The sequence below is a fragment of the Cryptotermes secundus genome, unplaced genomic scaffold (genome assembly GCF_002891405.2).
Source record: "Cryptotermes secundus unplaced genomic scaffold, Csec_1.0 scaffold1703, whole genome shotgun sequence".
Classification (NCBI taxonomy): Eukaryota; Metazoa; Arthropoda; class Insecta; order Blattodea; family Kalotermitidae; genus Cryptotermes; species Cryptotermes secundus.
In genome coordinates this window covers 156713-179200 of record NW_019744157.1, presented here as the reverse complement: position 1 = coordinate 179200, position 22488 = coordinate 156713, and the positions used below count along the sequence as shown (strand labels likewise).

General features: G+C 36.5%; 2 protein-coding genes across 3 annotated transcripts in view; one reads left to right on the top strand and one right to left on the bottom strand.

The window, feature by feature from the left end:
* Positions 1-1953: 1953 nt before the first annotated feature.
* LOC111874609 lies at positions 1954-15789 on the bottom strand. 2 transcript variants are annotated; one of them, XM_023870246.2, is made up of 4 exons: positions 15703-15789; positions 15163-15356; positions 14617-15062; positions 1954-2082 (listed from the first exon to the last, which is right to left on the bottom strand). In XM_023870246.2, exons 1-4 carry the CDS (start codon positions 15711-15713, stop codon positions 2050-2052), a joined length of 684 nt encoding a protein of 227 aa, XP_023726014.1. In that variant the 5' UTR covers positions 15714-15789; the 3' UTR covers positions 1954-2049. The 2 variants fall into 2 exon arrangements, with proteins under 2 accessions (XP_023726014.1, XP_023726012.1); XM_023870244.2 differs by lacking the exon at positions 1954-2082 and adding an exon at positions 6500-6828.
* A 337-nt stretch (positions 15790-16126) lies between these two features.
* Positions 16127-22488, top strand: part of LOC111874605 (putative methyltransferase C9orf114) — a 13169-nt gene continuing 6807 nt past the window's right edge. Inside the window, exons 1-2 of the mRNA XM_023870239.2 lie at positions 16127-16634; positions 21228-21475. Of these exons, the coding sequence (XP_023726007.1) occupies positions 16344-16634; positions 21228-21475 (539 nt within the window). The 5' untranslated portion in view covers positions 16127-16343. The remainder of the gene's footprint in view (positions 16635-21227; positions 21476-22488) is intronic.

Genomic DNA, 22488 nt, shown 5'->3' with positions numbered 1-22488 from the left:
ACAAAAACCGACCTCAGTTGCTCGAGGCTGGGCACATCATTCTCCATGACAATGCTTGCCCACACATCGGGAATGTCATAACAGAAAAGCTGCGCCAATATGGTTGGGAGGTGTTGCCTCATGCTCCCTACAGCCCAGACATGAGTCCACCAGACTTCGACTTTTTCTGAAAGTTGAAACAACCTATGCGATGCCGTCGTTTTCCCTCTCTGGAAGAGCTTTCTGCTGCAGTTACCCGAGCCATTCGATAGATAAACAAAAATGGTGTCCTGGATGGAATAGTAAAGCTTCCCACACGTTGGGACTCAGTCATTGAGAAGCAGGGGGACCATATTGAAGGAATGTAAGAGATATTAAAAAAAAAACATGGACATAAACAAAAAATTGTGTGCATTATTTCTGAAATGACCTACGTATAATTTGAACACATTGTTTTAGCCTGGATTTTCCCACTCCTGAACATATATCCTGGAACCTTTCGATCAGATGTCACACACAGGATAAAGGCTAACTCTCAGGGACAAAATTCAGCAGTCACTAAGTCAGAATCATTGACTAAATATATATGAGGGAATACATTAGTCTTGTATTGTTCATACAGACATGTGATAATAAGCTGCAAGAGAAAAGAACATTATTTGCATCCAGAAGCTGTAAGAAGGCATAATCATTTGTGTTAATTATTCATGTTTCCGGTCACTTCTTATTTATTCCAGTAACATTCCAACAACTTTACAGACTGCCCAATATAAGGATTATTGTTATCTGTCCTCTATGTAACTATAATGTAAAAACATTTCAATGTTTATTTAACTCTCCTTAAAAGGCAAAACCCAGCAGTGGTGATCATAATCAAATACAATGAATAATCATTAGGTAAAACTGGCAAGCTGGCATTACAAACATGAATTGTACATTATGGTATTATAAAAAAATTTGGGAACCAATTTTGCATGCTTTTGTGTTCTAGTATACACAATTTGTGATTAAGCTTGTTATAAAACAAATGTGTTTACAAAAATTCCCTCTCGATACCCAAAGGCACGTATGTCAATAGCACAGCCCTTATCACAATGAAAACCTAACACGTTAGAAGAACCAGAGAACTTAAGAAAATAAGTATCTTGAAAACACAAACTGTCATAAAAGCAAAAAATATTGTTTAAATATCAGAAGATGTACTTTGTCTTTCCTCAGAGTGTTTTCACAAGACTTCTTAGGGTTTCTAAATCCTGGCAATCAACTGAGGATTCTTCAGCAAAAAAAGTGTTTTATTTGCATAAAAGATCAACCTACAACTGAGGGGAAAGGTTACAGAGATGATAAAAATTGCACATAAAAGATCCATGCTGGGGGGTAGGGTTAAAGTCAGCCTGCTCACTGTGGCTAATTTCATATATAACACAATGTTTACACAAGTACTGAGCTTGAATTACCCTTAAATATTTAGCCATATGCTGTTTGTGACAGAGTATACAATCATTGCAACAGTGGAAGTTACCAAATGTTTCTTTAGTAACCAGGATAAGGTAATGAACCTTCATTACAATGCTATTTGTTAAACTGAACTAATTTTGGATAGTTTCCAATGGCAGGATTCGTATTATCAATGCTGAACTTCTAGATTGTGCTTACAGAGTGTTAGAAGCTGGAACACATGAATTAAACCACTTCATTACTCAACAGTGTTTTTCTATTGCTGACCAAAAGAAAATGAATGGTCTGATAAACATTCAATACATATTTTCTGCAATAAAATGACAAGGCATAATATCAGTTTCTAAACATTTACAATAAATACTGTGATATTTGGGCGCACATGGTAATATAGTTAGCTGAGGCACTATGCTAGAAGCTGAAAGGGCCCAGGTTCAAGTCCCAATGAGGTAAATGGAGTTTTCAATTGACCTAATCCTTCCAGCAGCATTATGGCCCTGGGGTGGACTCAGCCTGTAACAGAAATCTTCCTGGGAGTAACGAGCGGCTGCTGTGTAAGGCTGACAACATCACTGCCATCTGTGTGCTGACTGTCTAGGAAACGTGGCAGCCTCAACGTCTCACAACCCTATGGGGCTCCACAGCCTGTTACAGGGATAGTTTTACTTTTTTTACTATGAAAATTTCTAATGAAGGATAACACTTGTAACTATTATAAACCACACAGTATCAAATTATGAACAGCTAAATTGCAACCTGAAAACTTCATACTGCTGAATGCCACTTCAGTTATTACGTTTAAACACATGTTTCTGACTGCTAAAAATGTATTTCATTTAGCATGGTTGATCTATATTTTCTTAAGGTATCAAAATGTGGATGTTTTAAGGATGTTGTATGACTGCATTATTAAGAAAATCAATGAAAGCTTATGTGATATCTACAGAACACTTTATAATATCACTGGAAAACAATAACAATTTTGATCTCACTTCATACTTCATTTTGCCTGTAAATTAACTGTGGCATGTAGACCCATTGCTAGACAATGACCATGAAACAAGCAACTAGATAACGGCCATTAACAGGTAATAGGCTGTAAACAGCAACAGGGGAATGGTGGTTTCTGTGTGGTCAGTGCTGAGATATTGTAGTTAGTTAGTTATTAGAGAGGGTGGATTTCCCCATGCACTGAGACCTGTAGTGGTCCATTGTGCTTCCCTCTATGATTTCTACTAGCCTCTATATCCTACCGGTATTGGTGCTTACCATCAGTCCTGCCCAGCCAGCGAGACCAGCTCTACTGGCTGAGAAGTATCTATAATGCTTCCCCCATCTACTGGAGGTATTAGTGACTGCTGTTGGGCGGCAAACGTCTGCAATTTTGGCTCAGTGACCTCCTTTGGAGGTATGAGGTTCTTTTACGTGCCGTAAAGCTACGACACGGGACCCACGGCTTAAAGTCCCTCCCGGAGGACTTGTTCCCTGAATTTTTCCACCCTTAAAAATTCGACGACCTCCGCCGGGTATTTGAACCCACGTACTACGAGTCATGAGTTGGGAATGTTACCTCTAGACTACGGAGGCCGCTTGAGATATTGTAAACAAGATAGTTAGTGAGGGGTCAGATATTTGAGTTGACTTGGTTGGTGGGTGACTGCGTTAGAGAACTTCTGAGGTTCAGTTGTTGTGAGAAGCTGGTAGCTGAGGTGCAGATAGTTTGGGGACCCAGAGTAAGAGGAATGTTCACAGCTTGAAGCAGTTACCAGAAGACTGGTGAAGACACAGCAGGCTGAGAAGACATAAGTTTGTGCTCTAGTGAACTGTAAAGTGTGTGAATTAGTGAAAGGGTTATAATTATTTGTAGTCACAGATCTGTAAGATTTCGATAAATCTGATTACCAATCCAAACCCCGCCTACAGTCACTTTATATATGTGAGAAGTGGTGGCAGAAGTGGGATTGGATTGACCAAATTATTGGACTCAGATTGTTGCATCGTTGGATTGTGCATCATGTGACAGATAATCATGGAGCAACTTTGCCATGTGATAGCCAGCTTGGAACAGATGACAGCCATGATGAAGGGCCACTGAGAAGTGATGAAGGCCTGTCTAGAAAAATGGAGGCCAGTATAGAGGCCAGGCATGAACAAATCGAAACAAAAATTAATACTAGCCTGGAAGAAGTGGAGATCACGGATTTGGAGGCAAATCCAGAAGAAACACAGTCTGCAGTGGAGAGGCAGGAGATCCCTAATGAAGAGGCTGCAGTGGAAACTATTAGCGCATTGGATGATCGACATTGGGACTGGCATCTAGCTGTAGGGTGCCGCTGACAGCTGAAGAAACGGACCCAGGGAGATGGTAGGTCCAGGAAGAAGTTGGCTGCTGTCCACAGACAGATGACCCACCATGCCATTCCACACAGTGTAAGGGATGCGGTCATATAGGACCGAAGGTCTAGAAGAGACCTCCACCTCTCCCAGGCCAGTCTTAATTTCAGCACCAACTTCATCCTTGCCAGCCTCAATCCTGGTCTCCATCTGCCATAGACAGGCCTCTTTTGCTTCTTGGCGGGCCTTCATCGTGGCTATCATCCACAGTCACGCCTTCACTAGCCATTGACTGGTAGTGGATTCCAATGGCAGACCTTCCCCTTACTCTGATTTCCCAAACTATCATCAGCCTCAGCTACCAGAATCTCACAGCAACAGCTCATGAGTGAAACCCAGCAGTCCTCTAACTCACTCACTTACCAACCAACAAACTCAGCTCACTCCACTGACTGACTGACCCCTCACTAACTGTCGTGCTTATAACATCTCAGTACGGACCTCACAGAAAACACCGTTCCTCTGTTGCTGTTTATGGGCCATTGCTTAGCAATGGTTTACACGCATACATTGCTCCCTCTTTAAGCCTATTTATCCCAAATCTCCACAATAGAAGCTCGCTATCATAAATTTCACACACAGGTCCACTGTGAATTACATATCTGTCTACTGTAGCATTAGGAGTATAGCCATGAAACAACTCAGTGCATGAAAAACATAGGTTCCATGATATTACTTAAAATTATGTAAATGATAGCTTTAGGATGACATAATATACAACTTTCCTTTATTTCTGACAGGATTAAAAGGGCCAGAAACTGTCAGGCTTATATTTATATAACAATCAACTATATAGCCTGGTGCAGCACAATATTTCACATAATTTGGTATTTGTGTTATTTTGGGACCAACCTACAGCATCAAGCTGTCATAATATTCAGAAAGATAAGTAATTTCAGAAATGTACCAACAAACTTACATGTTACTTTCCTTGTTCACTATACATGGATTAATACCATTCTTGCTGCTGTAATAATTTCACCCAAACTATTCGTCTTTCATCCATATTTTATAAATACAATATCCATAAAACAGTCCTTTTCATGATAAGAATCTATTTTCTACCTTCTAAAACTATGGTTCAGCAACATAACACAAAATGCTGATAATAAATTTGGGTGTCTGATGTAAGTGTCAATAATTCCAAACCACTTTCTGAGTTGCAGGAAAGAAGACTGGAGATATTAATTGTGCAAGGCCACCAAGTGGGATTTGTGGTGGGCAAAGTGGCACTGAGGCGGGTTTTCTCTGGGTACTTCGGTTTCCACTGCCAATCTTCATTCCACCAAATTCTCCATCATCATAATTAATTGGGGCAGGTACAATAGGCCAATCAGTAGCTGCCATGCTGAGTGGACCCAGCTGGACTTCACTACTAATTGTGTAAAAATATCTACTATTAAGAACATCACATTTCTTTTGAAATCAAGTCCCTTTAAGATAAACTGTATTTAACCTTGCAGTTAATGGGACAGAGACAAATATGACTATGGAGAACTGTGCATGAGATGTTCTTACCGGCTTAATTCTGAACATAACAAACTAAAAAATCTGAAATTATTACATAAGTAAAAGTAATAGTTGTTAATGCTACACTTAACACAGAGACCATTAAACAGCTTCAAGCATTCATATTAGGCTCTCATGCCAGTTTCTGTACACAAATAGTTTACAATTTTAAAAAATTATTACCTTTTAGGAAATTCACATTATAAACTAGTTAAGGCAGACACATCAATTACAAATGTTATCGATAAATTTATGATTACAAAATATTCATAATACTACTTGTGGTTAACTACAGGGAGATCAAAAAGTTGCACACATCAAACTAAAAAGTTGTTATAAATTGTATTGCAGTTAATATAATTATATCTCCTGCCACTAGATGGTACTGTAGGAGTACTAACAAGTAGAAATGCTCTCTGTCATGTATTGGTCATATGACGTCTGCAGTATAGCTTTGTTTATTGTGTGACAATCAAGTAGTTTTCCCAAGAATGAGTTCTCATGGAATTGAAGAGTTTGATTGGGTTTTCTTCACTGACGAAGCATGGTTTCACCTTAGTGCCTGCATGAACAGTCAAAACAATAGGATTTGGTTATCTGAACATCCACATGTGTTACATGAAAAGCCCTTGCACTGTCAGAAAATTGGAGTGTGGTGTGCTGTATCACGTCGAGTTGTGGGCACAATTTTCTTTGAAACAACAGTGAACAGTCCAGTGCACCAAGACATCATTACACAGTTTATTGGGCTTCTTGAAGTTGATGAACGTGAGTGTTGGTTGCAGCAAGACGGGGCCACATGTCACACATCTAATGAAACCATGCAGTTCTTGCATGAGTTTTTTCAGTGACCATTTCATTTCAAAAGGATTGTGGCCCCTGTGTTCACCCGATTTGTCACCCGCAGATTTTTTCCTTTGAGGGTACCTCAAAGGAACTGTCTATAAAAACAATCCACATATACTGGATGATCTCAAGAGGAACATTATGATGGCGACTAACAGCATCAGTTTACAGGTGCTCCACAAAGTGGCCTCAAACATGGTAAAAAGAGAATGTGCATGCATTGCTGAACAGGGGAGCCATTTCGAGCATATTTTGTAAAGACATGATTTGAGTTTGCATTTCTAAGATGTAAGGTTATAAACATTAATAGAAAGTGCTGTATGTCTTGTATTTTGTGCATTAAACCAGAAAAATATAATTGCTTAGTGTGATGTGCGTGACTTTTTGAACTCCCTATAGTAGGTAACTCCAAAGAAGCTCATAATATTCAACATAGACTCAAAATGAGGAAATGTTAAACACTAAAACTTGAATGAACTACAGCACTGAAGAAACCAAGAATCCTGAAGACACTAAAATCACAAGGCCAAAGAATTCAGTGAAATGAGGTCTACATCTCTCTTTGCGGCTGTGTCTTAATTCATACAGTGGAAAACACAAATGAAGAAGGTCTGGAATCATGAATCCCAGATCTCGCAAGACCTGAAAATGAAATGAAATTAAAGTTGGTGCCAATTCCTAAAGTTTATTATGATTTCTCATGAACCAGGATATTTCTGCACAACATATGAATACTACACAACATCATGCTGTCCCTAACTAGTCAGTACTTTTCAGCACATCATAATATTACAGAAGCCAACATAAAACAAAGACAAAAATAACACCGTCCAGTGTGACTATTTAAGTTTTATCACTTGAAAACTCATCAGCCTTACATGTTTCGATCCCTACAGACCATCCTCAGAGGGCATCAATCAAAAGTATTGATGCCCTCTGAGGATGATCCGTAGGAATCGAAACATGCAAGGATGTTGATCCGTAGGGATCGAAACATGTAATGGTGATGAGTTTTCAAGTGATAAAACTTAAATAGTCACACTGGATGGTGTTATTTTTGTCTTTGTAATTGTTAGTGTGATGAACCAGAATGAAACAAATCAAATCCAACATAAAAGTTACAAAATGTATGTTAAAATTTAACTGTCATTCTAGAAGGCACACCTTTTGAATAAGATTAGACAGTGGAGTTCCAAAATATCTGGAACATACGGTACTGAAAGTAATCTGGAACTAAGAAATAAACACATATTCCTTTGATAGGTAAACAGCAATATGTCCCAGTGGTTAAGCACCATGCTATGAAAGCCTATAGGGGAATGGAAGTGAAACATCATATGCTTATAAATCTTGGCACTAGATGTAGGTGAGTGATCAGCCTTCATATTCTGACTGCTTCTCCCTCATGGAAAAAGCCCTGGCACCCAATGAGTGATTGGTTCATTAGCCTTCAGAACCATTCTGGATTATGCACAGTAAAGGGAAAGTCTCTCCCCTTGCGTAGGGTCCTTCAGCGCACAGTCAGTCATTTTATTGACTAAGCTATCTTGGTTTGCTTCGTATTCAATGTAAAGGATATGTTAACATACTTCAGGAAAAAATCCCTAGAGCAGTCAATGACTGGTATGAAAATAGCACTGTCAAAAATGAAAGGCATAATTTTTCCAACCTGCATGATACTAATTATGGATTTGTTGTAGCAAAATATACAATGAAGCCCTCATTTAGGGCTTCTTTGGGTATCAGTCAATTTGAATACTAAATTGAGGAACATTTTAAACAGAGGAAATTTAAGAATGAGACTACTGACTTTGGATTAAAAACATTGAATGTTAAATGAAAGAAAACCTTAAAGTGAGGAATATTTCACTGCATAAAAATTAAACATTAGGAAGTTTTATTGTACAATATTTCATTAAAGAACTGAGCTAAAATCCAATTGTACATGCTGGAAATAATGCTTAAAACTAGAATGTGTAACATGAGCCCCTGTGAAATTCCTGACAAACCAAACTAGCAGATTGTCTCTATTTTATTAAAACATGTTTTTCCATGTCATCAGAATCTTAACACAGTATTCTTTATACCTTAGACATGTGTTGTGCATTCTAATGAACCAAGGTCTGCAGTAAACATTATTGATGGGGGAGGGGGGGAATATATATATATATATATTGTGTGATGTGTTGCGCTATGGAGGACATCCCCTTCCTCCCCAGCGGTGATGTTACACGGGATGCCGCCGTTGCTACTCAGCAGTAAACAACTCCCGACAGCGTTGCTAGGCTATCGGCAAACACGGCATCAGACAACAGTGGTGCCTATTACTTAACTGTTTTCTGTGTTGTCCGTAACAGGGCTAAATAAGGAGCAGCGAAGACTATTCAAGTTAGTTACGAGTTTTGAGTTGGCCAGCGAAGAGTATTCAGTCAAGTAATTGTAATACTGCAGATAGCAGTAGTTGTCAGATTGTAAACTGTGTGACTGTATGAGCGAGTGTGGAATAAAATTCGCTATACCAAATAAGGCGTGAAGTTATTTGTCGTGTTATACACCCAACACGTGACAATTTGTCATAAGTGGGAAGCAAACTTCAACATACCTCGACGAATAATTGAATTTACGAGTGCATTGACTATTATACTCCCACGATGAAGATGGAAGAAACGATCGAATGCCTGCTGGCGAAAATGGACGCCGACTCCAAAGCCTGGTGAGAAGAGATGGCTGCAGAAAGAGAAGCCTTCCGAGCAGAAACGAGAGCCATCGAAGTAAGGACGGCTGCCATGCAAGAAAATATGGGCACCAGCCACAAGGAGCTGGTTGCCGAAACCAAACCAGAAATGGACGTACTTTCGATGGCCTGCTGAGAAATGACGGAGGCGCATCTAGAAGAGGAAGAGACAATGGCCTGCCAAGAGATGGAGGCATGTCTAGAAGAAGAAAAGCCAGCCTCAACGGACACAAAACATGCGGCGGCACAAAAACAATAGGATCACATAGTAATACCGGTCAGAGTGATGATGGCCTGCCGAGAAATGGAGGCACGTCTAGAAGAAGAAAAGCTGGCCTCAGTGGACATGAAACCTGAGGCGGCAGAACTACGAGAGGTACTCATACAAGACGCCGAAGTAATGCCGGTCGGAGAACCGAAGAAGAAAAGGTGTAGGGACCGAAACCAGCGGAATATGAAGAATCAGACACGGGGAAATTGTGGACTCCAGAAGAAGTTGGCCGTAGCCCACAGAGGGACAAGCCACAAGGGAACAACCCACCGTGCGAAAATGTAATCTATTGTAAACAATTTTAAGTATTGTAACTTTAGTCTCTTATTGTAATCAGCCAATGGACAGTAACTGACAGTACCTGTATCATGTAACAATGATCTATAGAGACGAAATAAATAAATAAATATATTTTACTAAGTCATTATTGTACATCCTGCTTCACTGTGACCTTGTGACATTTAGCACATCAACCATATACACTCTCTCTGCTAGCTGGCATACTGTGAGAAGACTTATAATTGTGACAATGGTAGAATTTGCTGAAACTGAAATTGCTACTACTTTCAAGGATATTGGTGTTCTGAAACTACTTGAATAGTAACAAGACTTGAATTTAGCCCTCAGTGTTTGCAATCGGACCATAAAATGAAATATATATCAGGCAGTTAAGTATTCTATTACATTGTATGTTCCACTGTATCTTTGGCACAGAAGTCATAAAAAGGTAAAGTTGTGCCTGTGTTTAATTAGTTTAGCACTATGCCATGAAGACATATGGGGGAGTGGAGGTATAGTTCCACCATTCTTGGCCTCGACACTAGATGGAGGTGAGTGGTCAGCTTCACAACCCTGCTGCTTTAACTCCAGGTAAGGGGCCCTTGTGCACATTGGCTAGGGAGCTGGGTGGGCCCCAGAGTCAGTCTGGACACAATGCAGAAGAGAAAAATCTTCCACTGCCTAGAATTGAACCTTGACCGTCCAGTGCATAGAATATTTTGCACTGGTGAATTCTTTTTTTTTTGACAACATACATCCAACCCCATATGAAGTCCCACCCATTTTTCATATTCCACAGGAATTAAGTTCTGTTAATCATCAATGATGCAGAATGTGCATGTTCATTATACATATAGTTTGTGTGATTTTTATGTGAAGAACAGACCATGGGATTGACTCCATATATAATGTGTTTAAATTATGAACCTGCTTCTAACTTGCCTAAAATTAAGCAACACTTATTGTAGTCTGACACATCACACATAAAAGAATATATTTTACACAGAGGATACACAGTTGCAATGTGGGAAAATGCATACAATATACTACAGCTTCAATTTCAAGAACTACAACAAATGTAAGGCTTCAACAGAGATAAGTTTCACTGTATTAAAGATATTTAATATGGAAGTGGTCATATTTTATAACTTGTGATATAATGAAGCACCATGAAATACAGTTTTACATTTTACAACATGGAGTAAAAATCAATATTATATGAATTAATGAAAATAAAAATCCTGGTCTCAAAATAAATAACTTCCTTTATCAGTGATGCATGTACAGTAATCCTTCACCAAATTCAGAGGTTACATTCCTGAAAAAATACTGCAGTTTTTATCACAATGGGCTCAAGAAAAATTTGGTATTAGAGGAACCACAGACACTGTTAACCCCCATACAAACCTAAATAGTTTGTTCTTGTTCCTTCACAAAACAAAAACCATATGTCCCTACAAGATTATGTTACACAAGCTGTACCCAGCATAACATGTGCCATTCTAGCAGATCCTAAATGCTATTAATTAAATATCAACGTATTTATTTATTCATTCATACATTTGATTTCAGTCGATGCATTCAGTCACATGACTCAACAAATGGGTTAACTTGTTTATTTATTTATTTCGTCTCTATAGATCATTGTTACATTATATAGGACAAGTCAGTTACTGTACATTGGCTGATTACAATAAGAGAATAAAGTTATAATACGAGGGGGTACCCAAAAGAAACCGAACTTATTTTTTTTAAACTTATTTATTCAAATTTTAAGCACAAACCTTCAATCCCCTTCAAAGTACTCTCCACTTACACTAATACACTTGTCTAGTCTTTTATTCCATTTTTCAAAACATTGTCTAAATTCATCTTTTGAGATGCTTGACAGCGCCTCCGTCGTTTTTTCCTTTCATGTCTCTTTTCATTCGAGGAACCAAAAAAAAGTCGCACGGGGCAAGGTCGGGTGAGTATGGAGGGTGAGGAACAGGGGTCATACCATTTTTGGTCAAGAACTGTCGTACAGACAGGGCTGTGTGAGCAGGGGCATTGTCATGATGGAAAAACCAGTCACCCGACTGCCACAAATCTGGCCGCTGAGCTCCAAGTCACTCCTGACAGCTCCATAATTTCTTCAATGGTCCGTCGTCGATCTTCCTTGATGATTTCACGATTTTTTTCAACATTTTCATGTGTTCGGGCCATGGAAGGACAACCAGAACGAGGTTTGTCATCAATTGACATTTCACCATTTTTGAAACGGGAAAACACTTGAATTTTTCCCATAGCATCGTCCTTGTACGCCGTTTTTAACATTTCAAGAGTTTCTGTTCCACTTTTCCAGAGCAAAAGGCAGATTTTCAATGCCGCACGCTGTTCACGAAAATCAGCCATTGCAAAAACGACTATCACACAAAACAGTTGTCACTATAAACTCTGCCGAAACTGGTCCTTACCTTCTGAAGCAACGGTAGTCGGCTTATCGACTCAGGAATGTTAGCTCTATGGGCTCATAGTGGCAAAATGCTGTACTACAAAAGCTCTGCCCACAAAAAAATTAGTTCGGTTTCTTTTGGGTACCCCATTGTACTTAAAATTGTTTACACTAGATTACAGCAGATTGTCACAGCATCTTGTTCAATCAATGTGTTACTTTGGCCATACAATCCTGGTCCGATTGGTTTTCAAGCTATTTGTTGTTGCTTCAGCAGAATAAAAAACAGAAAGCTGTACTTATCACCACTTAGTTGCCTATCTTATTTGAGACCAAATGGTAAATCAGATCTGGAAACAGTATGGCCAATTTCCATGTGGTGATTTAATCTCCATGACCATTGATGTAAACATCATTGCTGTGTTTTATTCTTGTATGTGTTCTCTGCAGTTATTTGCTTTGCATGTGGTTCCCCCACCAGTGTTCCCACAAACTCATCCAAACTGGTGAAGAGTGGAAATACACCTAAGTGCTTTATGCTCCGGTGTGCCACAGGGTTCAGCCTTGGGACCTCTACTTTTTAATATTTATATCAACAATTTTCCCTTTGAAATAAGAGAATTTTCTGAAGTCGTAATGTTTGCAGATGACACAAGTATTGTCTGCACAGCCAAGGACTATAATAATTTAAAAATAAAATTAGATGATATTTGTAGTCATATGAGTAGATGGTTTGAGGCAAATCTTCTTGCATTAAATTTTGAGAAAACAAAAATTATAAAGTTTACACCAACAATACATACTGATTATCCGCTAACAACTATGCTTCTTAACACAATACTCAAAACAGCTGAAGCTACAACATTTCTGGGTTTACAAATTGATAATCATCTGACTTGTAAGGTGCATGTAAATCAGTTACTTCATAAATTGAGTATGGTTGGATTCCAAATGCGAAAATGTTTTTATATTCTAAACAAAAATAACTTAAAATCCGTTTATTATGCATATTATCATTCTTTAATGAAATATGGCATAATATACTGGGGTAATACCCCTGACTGTCTTAAAGTTTTTCATATGCAAAAGAAAACAATAAGAATACTGATGGGAGTTGGACCAACTCACCCATGTTGTGATCTGTTTAAGAAGCTGGGAATATTGCCAATTCCATGTGTATACTTGTTATCACTACTGACTTTTGTTGTTAAAAACTGTGATAAGTTTTTGATAAATAATACAATATACACGATTGGCACCAGGAATAATAATCTTTTTCACATGCCTGCTTCTCATTTGTTGTCGTATCAGAGGGGTGTGTATTACTCAGGTGCTACATTCTTTAACATGTTACCAGAGAGTATCTCAGTGTTAAGAATGGATAAAGATCAATTTAGGATTGCTTTAAAAAGATACTTATTAAGAAATTCCTTTTACTCCATTGAGGAATTTGTTGACCATGTAAGAAGCATAAAGATAAATGCAGAGTAAATAGTCAGTCAAAACATATTGTTGGTCCTGTCTTTGTTCTGAGTCAAGAGGGCTGTTCTCAATTGTTTTAACATCTAATATTTAAACTAAGAATTGGAAAGTTGAGTTGTATCAATTCTAGTTGATTGATGTTGTCAACAGAGTTAATATTTTCCTTTCTAATTTGTTATAATTGGATTGACAACTTGCACTTTTTGCAAAAGGCCTTATTTATTATTTTATATTCTTATATGTTTTATTTTCTTATAACTTGTATTTTTTTTTCTNAAAAGAAGAATTTTCAAAATCTGCAATTGACACAACAGATGTTGGCAAGAGACTACTGCATATATATATATATGCCCTATATGCTGAAACAATAACAAGCCCTTCTGATATGCAGAAATTATCATCTACAACTGTGATCTGCAAATATTTCAAGCTTTATGAATTTAAAGTCGCAACTTCCTTTTCCTGTACCAATAGGGTAAGCGAAGGTCAATACACTAGTTTCCCACATCTTCTCATTCTTGAGAGGAACGTAAATCCAATTTATGGAAAATATATCACTAGACTGGGAAAAAGTATGATTTTTTTTTTCACTGGCTCTGCAGCCCCCTTGGGCCCTGGCCTCTGAATTTTCAGTTTCATGATCATTTTACAGACAGTAGGACTCCTTGGACAAGTGTTCAGCTCATTGCAAGGCCTCTACCTAAACACAGCACAACACAAACACAGAATAAACATATACACATTCCAAACATCCATGCCTTGTGTGGGATTTGAGCCCACAATCCAGGGTTCCGAGTGAGCAAAGACAGTACATGACTTAGGCCACTCAGCTACCATGACCAGCATGGCTAATTAATATAGCTTAATTTAACTTCACTTAGCACAATGTTATCAGCGACACAGGTCATAAGCCCCACCAAATCCTCCCTAAATGTACCAATTGCCTTCATAAATTCTGTGAAGTTCTCTGTCTCTGTCCAGTGTCTCAATTTGTCNCGATACGTTCCTCTGAAACGTCGGTTAACACCACATATACACGGTGCCAAATCCCAGAAGACTGCTTTCTTCATTGTCACATGTTGTTCATGGCATGATAGGTAATGTGCGATTTAACTAAGAAATTATAATTTTTGTTCATCTTACTCATAGTTTCTGACTCTGAAGTTGACTATATACTTACCTGCAAGATAGTTCTGTAGAAGAAATGAGATTATTCCATTATGTACTAACCTGGTGTGAATATCCTTCACCTCTAAGAACATTTGCAATAAACTGATCCCATCCTCCAGCCAGGACATGAATCAGTGCTATGCCTATTATTCCCAGGACTTTGCGAACTGTGACAGGGTTGTCTGAACGTGCCAGGTGTATAACAAGAATTGTTGAGCAGAGTTCTGAGACAGTAAAAAAGAGCTGATGGTTCCACTGTGAGTAATAGTCATCATTCCAGTAATTAACATATGTCCACCATGAATAATAATGAGCAAAAACAGATGACAGAAACAGAACTAGCATTGAGAACCTTAACTGCCGCTGGAGCATTAGAACTGTAAGATGACGTATACATTCATAAAGGGCTATCACACTAACAACAGTGAGAATCCATATTTTGAATGTATTACTTGTAGCATTGAAGTACAGATGCTTATATGATGGTACACCTGTTTCATATGTCCCTAAAAAAGAAAATGTCATTAACAGTAATATTACATAACAAATACTATATTACAAAGACTAAATGTTTGTATTAATATGAGTACTCAGCAATAAACCTACCTTTAAAAACCGTATCCCAGCAAGAACATGAGCAGAAATGTTTGTTCACACGGCGAGAAAAGTCATCCCAGAAATAATATAAAATACCAATGTGTATAGGAGGGAAAAGCACAGGAGCAATGCAGCCACATACTACTGCAAGCCGGTTTCCCCATTTACCAGGGGACTTGCTTTCTGCTGCTGGAAGTCCATATCTATCCATTGTTTAATGAAATGAAGAACAGTGTCGCTGTTTCATACCAATTCTTTTGCATGAATAACCAATAGAAATCTGGTACAAACTTATGAATATGCAGAAAATCAAATGCATTACTAATATGTTCACACAAAAATTTATTATGTTATATTTATGTTTATATTATGAATAAAACAAGGTGTACCGTCGTACTCATTACATCGACTTAAATAAACTACGACGTACATTTGATAGTAGTTACAGGGGCGACATATAAATACATTAACTTTACACGATACGCATTAGATTACAAAAATACATATGCATCACTTTCAAACAAAAAAACATTATACTATCTTCCTTACAGGTATCGCATTACATTAAACACTTATTTACACAACTATCAAAAATAGAAATCAGACTTAACAACTTCCATACTGTTTATATGTTACTAGGCAACTGACGTCAGAGAAATAAATGAAGGTAAAAATTTGCACACCGACAAGTGAAAACTTGGAACGTAAGTAGCACGGATCGGCACGGACGGCACGGATATCTATATGCTGTTAAGCCGTACTCATACGCATATGCATATACCTTTATTTCCACGGATCCACAGAAAGTATAAGGATGTGGAAACTGTCATAATAAAAAAAAAGCAAAACAAAAGCAAATGGTACAAACGTACGTATAGGCAAGCTTAATCGAATTCGGAGGAAATAGTTATGCATTTACTAATAAATGGCACCTATCCCTCCGTCCCTCCTTGCCTGTGCTGAAGGAAACTAGTATTAATCTGGGGATCTGGGATTGATGGTGGTTACGTGGTTAGGCGGTATTTGTAGGGTTTGTAGGCTTTGTAGCTTTTTAGGGTAGGGTGAACGGGGGTTGTCGGTTTTGGCCGGCTTGTGATAGTAATAGGGGCCTGTGCCGATTTTGATTCTTAGGTTGGCGAAATTTTAAAATACTACAGCATTGTGTGCAAGGGTGAAAAATAAAGTTGTCAATGGAGCCTCATAAAGTGAACCTGAAAAATAAAAGCCACTCATTTAGCGAACTGAAACGGCAGAAAAGCGAGAGAAAGAAGCGGAAAGAAGAGAAGTTGCTAAAAGTTATCGATGTTCGGAACGTGAATAGAAAATGTAGTAATAAGGAACTTGGAAATAAAACCCCCCAAATTTGCACATTAAGTATAGCAGTGCCAGGGTCCATTCTTGATAATGCCCAGTCTCCAGAACTCCGTACGTACCTTGCTGGGCAGATTGCACGAGCAGCCTGCATTTTTAAAATTGATGAAGTAAGGTTAAAGCTATAGTACATTTATTTCAGACTGGAAGTATTTGTGTATGTTTTGTGTTTTCTGGTGTAAGTAACCTTCCTTGTCTTTTACATGTGAATGCATATGTATATTTTCGTAAGATTTTTAATTCATCATCAACACGGCCGATCGCTTGAAATTTCAGCAGTTTCATTTTCGTGTTGGCCAGTCCACCTTTCTGTTGCGATACTTTATCCATGATGCCCGCTCTTAGTGAAATCTTTCCACCATGGTCACGAAAACTCCCCAGCATATTACTTCCTGTCTTTCCGCAAATGATAAAACGATTGGAGTGACATTACATTTTGAAAGTGGTTGATTTTAGAAAGACAAGCTTGGGGTATTGTATTGGTCTGTCTGTAATGATTTTTCCTTTTTGCTCATTGTTTCATTAAATGTGTGAATGTCGCTGTAGGTCAACCTTTATGCTTCTTGGTGTCATCAATAATGTCTGATTCTGCATTTCTGCGCCAGGCCTGTACTTTGTTAGATCAAGGCTTCATCAAAATGTTGTTGCATTAGAAACGAATTTGTCCCGTGTTTGAATGGTGGTGTTGTAGTCCAGCCATCCTTTAATTTTTCCTGGCACAGTTCTATGATTTAAAGCAGAGTTTGAAATGTTATGCTAATTAGAAGTCCCATGAGTGTGTTCGAAACAGGGTCCATTATACTTTTTAATTACAATACTACTTACATATCTGCTCTAAGTTGTTATATTTATAACATGACCACACACAGTGCAAGATAACAAGTGCAGAATCATTATCATATCATCGAAAAAATGTCAGTATCCACATGCGCAAAAATCATGGCCAACTTCTGGTATTAAAATTTCATGTGGATACGATGGAATTACTACCAAATTAATGAAAGCAAGTGCACCATATATATCATCACCATTAACTTACATATTTAATAAGTCGTCTACAGGAATATTCCCTGCTCGTTTAAAATATTCTGAAATAATACCTATACATAAAAAAGGGGATAAAACGGGCATGTCTAATTATAGACCTATATCTTTACTCCCAATCTTTTCTAAAATTTTTGAAAAAGTTATATATAAAAGAATGTTTTTACACTTAAATACACATAACCTGCTAACGCAGGAGCAATTCGGCTTTAGAAAAAACTCTTCAACTACATTAGCTACTTATAATCTAATGGAGAATATTTATAGGGCTTAACACAACAAATATAGCGGGTGGAATTTTTTGTGATCTGAGTAAGGTTTTTGACCGAGTAAATCATGATATATTGCTATGAAAAATGGAATTTTATGGAATTGAAGGAGCTGCTCAGAAACTTATGAGATCCTATTTGAGAGGAAGATACCAGAGAGTAATTTTGTATGAAAATGGGAGTAAATGTTGTTCTGAATGGAAAGAAATACAGTGTGGAGTGCTTCAGGGCTCTGTATTAGGCCCAGTGCTCTTTTTACTATATGTAAATGACTTACCAAAAATTATATCTGACCTATCCAAACCAATATTATTTGCAGATGATACAAGTATCCTTATCTTTGATAAGAATCCTGCAACATTTAAAATTAGAATACATAAATTATTTGAGATGATAAATGAATGGTTTAGGAAAAATGAGCTAGTAATAAATTATGAAAAAACTTATTTTCTACAGTTTAGAACTAAAAACAGTAAAAACTTAAATGTTCAAGTTAGTTATTTAAACAATCAAATTCCAAGTATTTCTAATATATCGTTTCTGGGATTAAAAATTGAAAATTTTTTAACGTGGGAAAGTCATATTGATGCAGTAATTGATAAGTTAAACAGATCCTGTTTTGCAATCCGATCAGTTAAATCCTTTTTACCACTGGAGACATTAAAAATGATGTATTTTTCCTATGTACATTCTATAATAACGTATGGATTAATATTCTGGGGTAACTCCCCGCATAGTATAAAAGTGTTTAGGATGCAGAAAAGGATAATTAGGATTATAACAAATACAACAAAGAGAACATCGTGTTGTAGTTTGTTTCAAGGATTGGATATCCTCCCCCTACAAACTCAATATATATTGTCGATCTCTGTTTGTCATAGTAAATAAGGAATTGTTCACATTCAACTCACAAATGCATAATTGTAGTACCAGATCTATCTGTGATCTGCATTATCCGCAAACTAGTCTGACACAATTCCAAAAAGGAATATGTTACATGGGGGTAAAGATCTTTAATCATTTGCCACCAAAAATCAAATCTATGTCTAATGACTTAAAAAATTTTAAAATTCAGTTGACAACATTTTTATTGCAAAACTCTTTTTATACATGTGATGAATTCTTTAGTAACAAATTTGCCTAGAAATAAGGATAATAACATAAACAATTTTAATATTGCATAATTTTATGTATAGTGATGTAAGACTGTAAATTTAACACATTTTTTTTTAATCTATTATAATGACTATAAGCTGTACATATATATTTATAATTGTATTGTACTATATTAACTATGTGACTGGTTCTATATCTATGTATATGGATTTATGGAATATACAATGAATGAATGAATGAATGAATGAATGAATGAATGTGCAAATAAAAGAATACTGTATCTAGTTTCCAGAAATAGCAATGATCCTAATGTCAAAGAATATTTTAAGAAATATTGCAGAATCTTGACCAGGGTTATTATGGCAGCCAAAAAAATTACATTATAACACACTTATAGTAAAATCTAACAACAAGATTGAAACTACATGGAATATTGTGAAAACTATTACTAATAATAGGAGGACCTACTGATAATATAACCAAAATGAAAATAAATGATAAATTATCTTGCAACATGATAGGTATTGTACATGTAGATGCATTTAATAATTACTTTTCATCCATAGCCGATAAATTATTTAATAATAATAATTCCTCTGGGTATCCCTCTGCTAATAACAAAGAATTTTTATCTTCCAACTTTTTCTAAAATCATTGGAAAAATTATTTATGAAAGACTGTACTCCCATTTAAATATGAACAATATCTTGGTTAAGGAACAATTCGGATTTAGAAAAGAATAATCCACTGAAATGGCAACATATAATCTTCTAAATAATATATTGACTTCCCTAGACAAAGAAAAATTATGTTGGGTGGTTTATTTCAGTTATTAATGAAACAATGATGTGGTTTAACAGGAAGTTTTTAACTCTAAATTGTGATAAAACACATTTCTTACAGTTCTTTTACAGAAGCATAGCAAAATAGAAATTCAAATTACATCAGACAATTTCTTAATTACTAACATCAATTGCTCTAAATTTTTGGGAATATATATTGATAGCACCCTGTCTTGGAAGAATCATATTACTGTGTTATCAAGATTAAATAAGGCCTGTTTTGCAATAAAGCCCTTTGTATTGTTAGATTAAATAAAGATGATTTACTACTCTTATGTACATTCGATACCCAAGTATGGCATTATCTTTTGGGGTAATGCCCCCTTAGTTAGTTAGTTAGTTATTGGAGAGGGTGGTTTTCCCCATGCACTTAGACCTGTAGTGGTCCATTGTGCTTCCCTCTATGATTTCTACCAGTCTCTATACCCTACAGGTATTGGTGCTTACCATCAGTCCCGCCCAGCCAGTGAGACTGGCTCTACTAGCTGAGAGATATCTATAATGCTTCCCCCATCTACCAGAGGTATTAGTGACTGCTGTTGGGCAGGAAACATCCGCAATCTTGGCTCAGTGACCTCCTTTGGAGGTATGAGGTTCTTTTACGTGCCGGAAAGCTATGACACGGGACCCACGGCTTAAAGTCCCTCCCAGAGGACTTGTTCCCTGAATTTTTCCACCCTTAAAAATTCGACGACCTCTGCCGGGTATTTGAACCTGCGTACTATGAGTCATGAGGTGGGAACGTTACCTCTAGACTACGGAGGCCGCTTAATGCCCCCTTAGTATGAGTGTCTTTAAAATTCAAAAAAGAATCATAAGAGTTATGTCTGGTTAGGGCAAATTTGATTCATGTTGGGATTTGTTCAAAAAATTACAATTATTCTACTCCAGCCTCAATATATTTTTTCCTTGCTTCTTTTCGTTATTAAGAATAAAAATTACTTTACATCTAACATGCATATTGATGATATTAATACCTGCTATAATTATAATTTATACTTACCCTCTACAAATTTATCAGTAGTACAAAAAGGAGTGCTGTTCTCTGGAAGCAAGATTTATAATCACTTACCTTCGAATATTAAATTGTTATCTAAAGACGTTAAGCAATTCAAATCTTTATTGAGAAGCCATCTCACTGAACATGAATTTTATAGCATTGATGAATTTTACAAAACAACTTCCCAATGAATACCTATAGATTATTTAGTTAATAGTTGTAATTTACTTTTATTACTGTATTTGTATTAATTCTATGTTATATTGTTTCAGATGGCTACTCGAAGCTTTATGACATGTATAATAGATTTACTGTTATACTTATTGTTTTATATTTATAATGACAGTTTCTATATCCTATAGGTCTTTGACCTTGTATGGATTAATGGAATGTAATTAAATAATAATAATAATATCTGATTGTTTATTCTAGGTTGTGGTATTTGATGATTTGGGCAGTAAGAACATTGCTGATAATTCCATACAAGAAAATAGTGATAATGAAGGGAAGATTGTGAGACGATGTTGTATTCAGTTGGCAAGAATATTGCAATATCTTGAATGCCCACAGTACTTACGGAAAAGTTTCTTTCCTATTCATAAAGATCTGCAATACGCAGGCCTCCTAAATCCATTAGATGCCCCTCATCACTTGCGACAGAATGATGAATTTGCCTTCAGGTATGGTTATGAGAATATACTTTAACTAGTTACTTATTCGTGCATTTATTTTATTTAGCATTCATAATTGCTACAACAGTTACACTAGAACAAGTCACATCATTCTTGAAATCCTTTTGCCCAATTGCCTAAAGGATTAGAATTTGTCAAAAATAAATAATTACTCTTGTCATGGTTAAACCTACAGTTAAAATATAACAAACTATCAAAACCAGATAAATAATCAAACTAGTTACGATACATAAATCAAAATGCAAGTTGATTTAAAAAAGAATGCCTATCATATTGGTTTTGTTAACCTTATGAGTTTAACAAAAGAATTTTAAAAGTATTACAGCAAATCAGAAGTCCTACATATGACCATGTCAATCACCAATCACATTGATTGATTGATTGATTTAACATCCATAACTGTTACATTATGTACAATTGGACAAGTCAGTTTTATAAAAAAATATATGAGATTAAACATCACATCAAATGACTAATAATATAAAAAACCATAGAAAAATAACATAATAAATCCTTTAAATATGATAAAACAGTGGATGAGTATAATAAGGCAACAAAAGCTAAACTATAAATTACATGCAATATCTAAAATAAATTACCTAAGTATCTTTGTTCTATTATTAAGCTAATTCTTGTAAAAATATTCTTGAAGGGAATAAAAAGCTTTGCACAACAAGTAATCCTTTAATTGACGCTTAAAAACCTTGAACTCTTGAATACTTCTTATTTGAGAGGGCAAGTTATTATACAATCTTATTCCCATGTTAATCACACTCATTTTACAACGTGAGGTGTTATATGGTTGGACATACAAATTCTGCTTATGTACTGTGTTATAACCGTGCACATCTGAATACGAGATGTTATATATCCTATTTTTCCTTAAAAAACACAACGTCTCAAAGATATACAATGAAGTTAAGGTTAAAATTTTAAATTCACCAAAAAATTCTCTACACGATATCCTGTTATTGACTCTTTTGATCAGTCTTAAACATTTT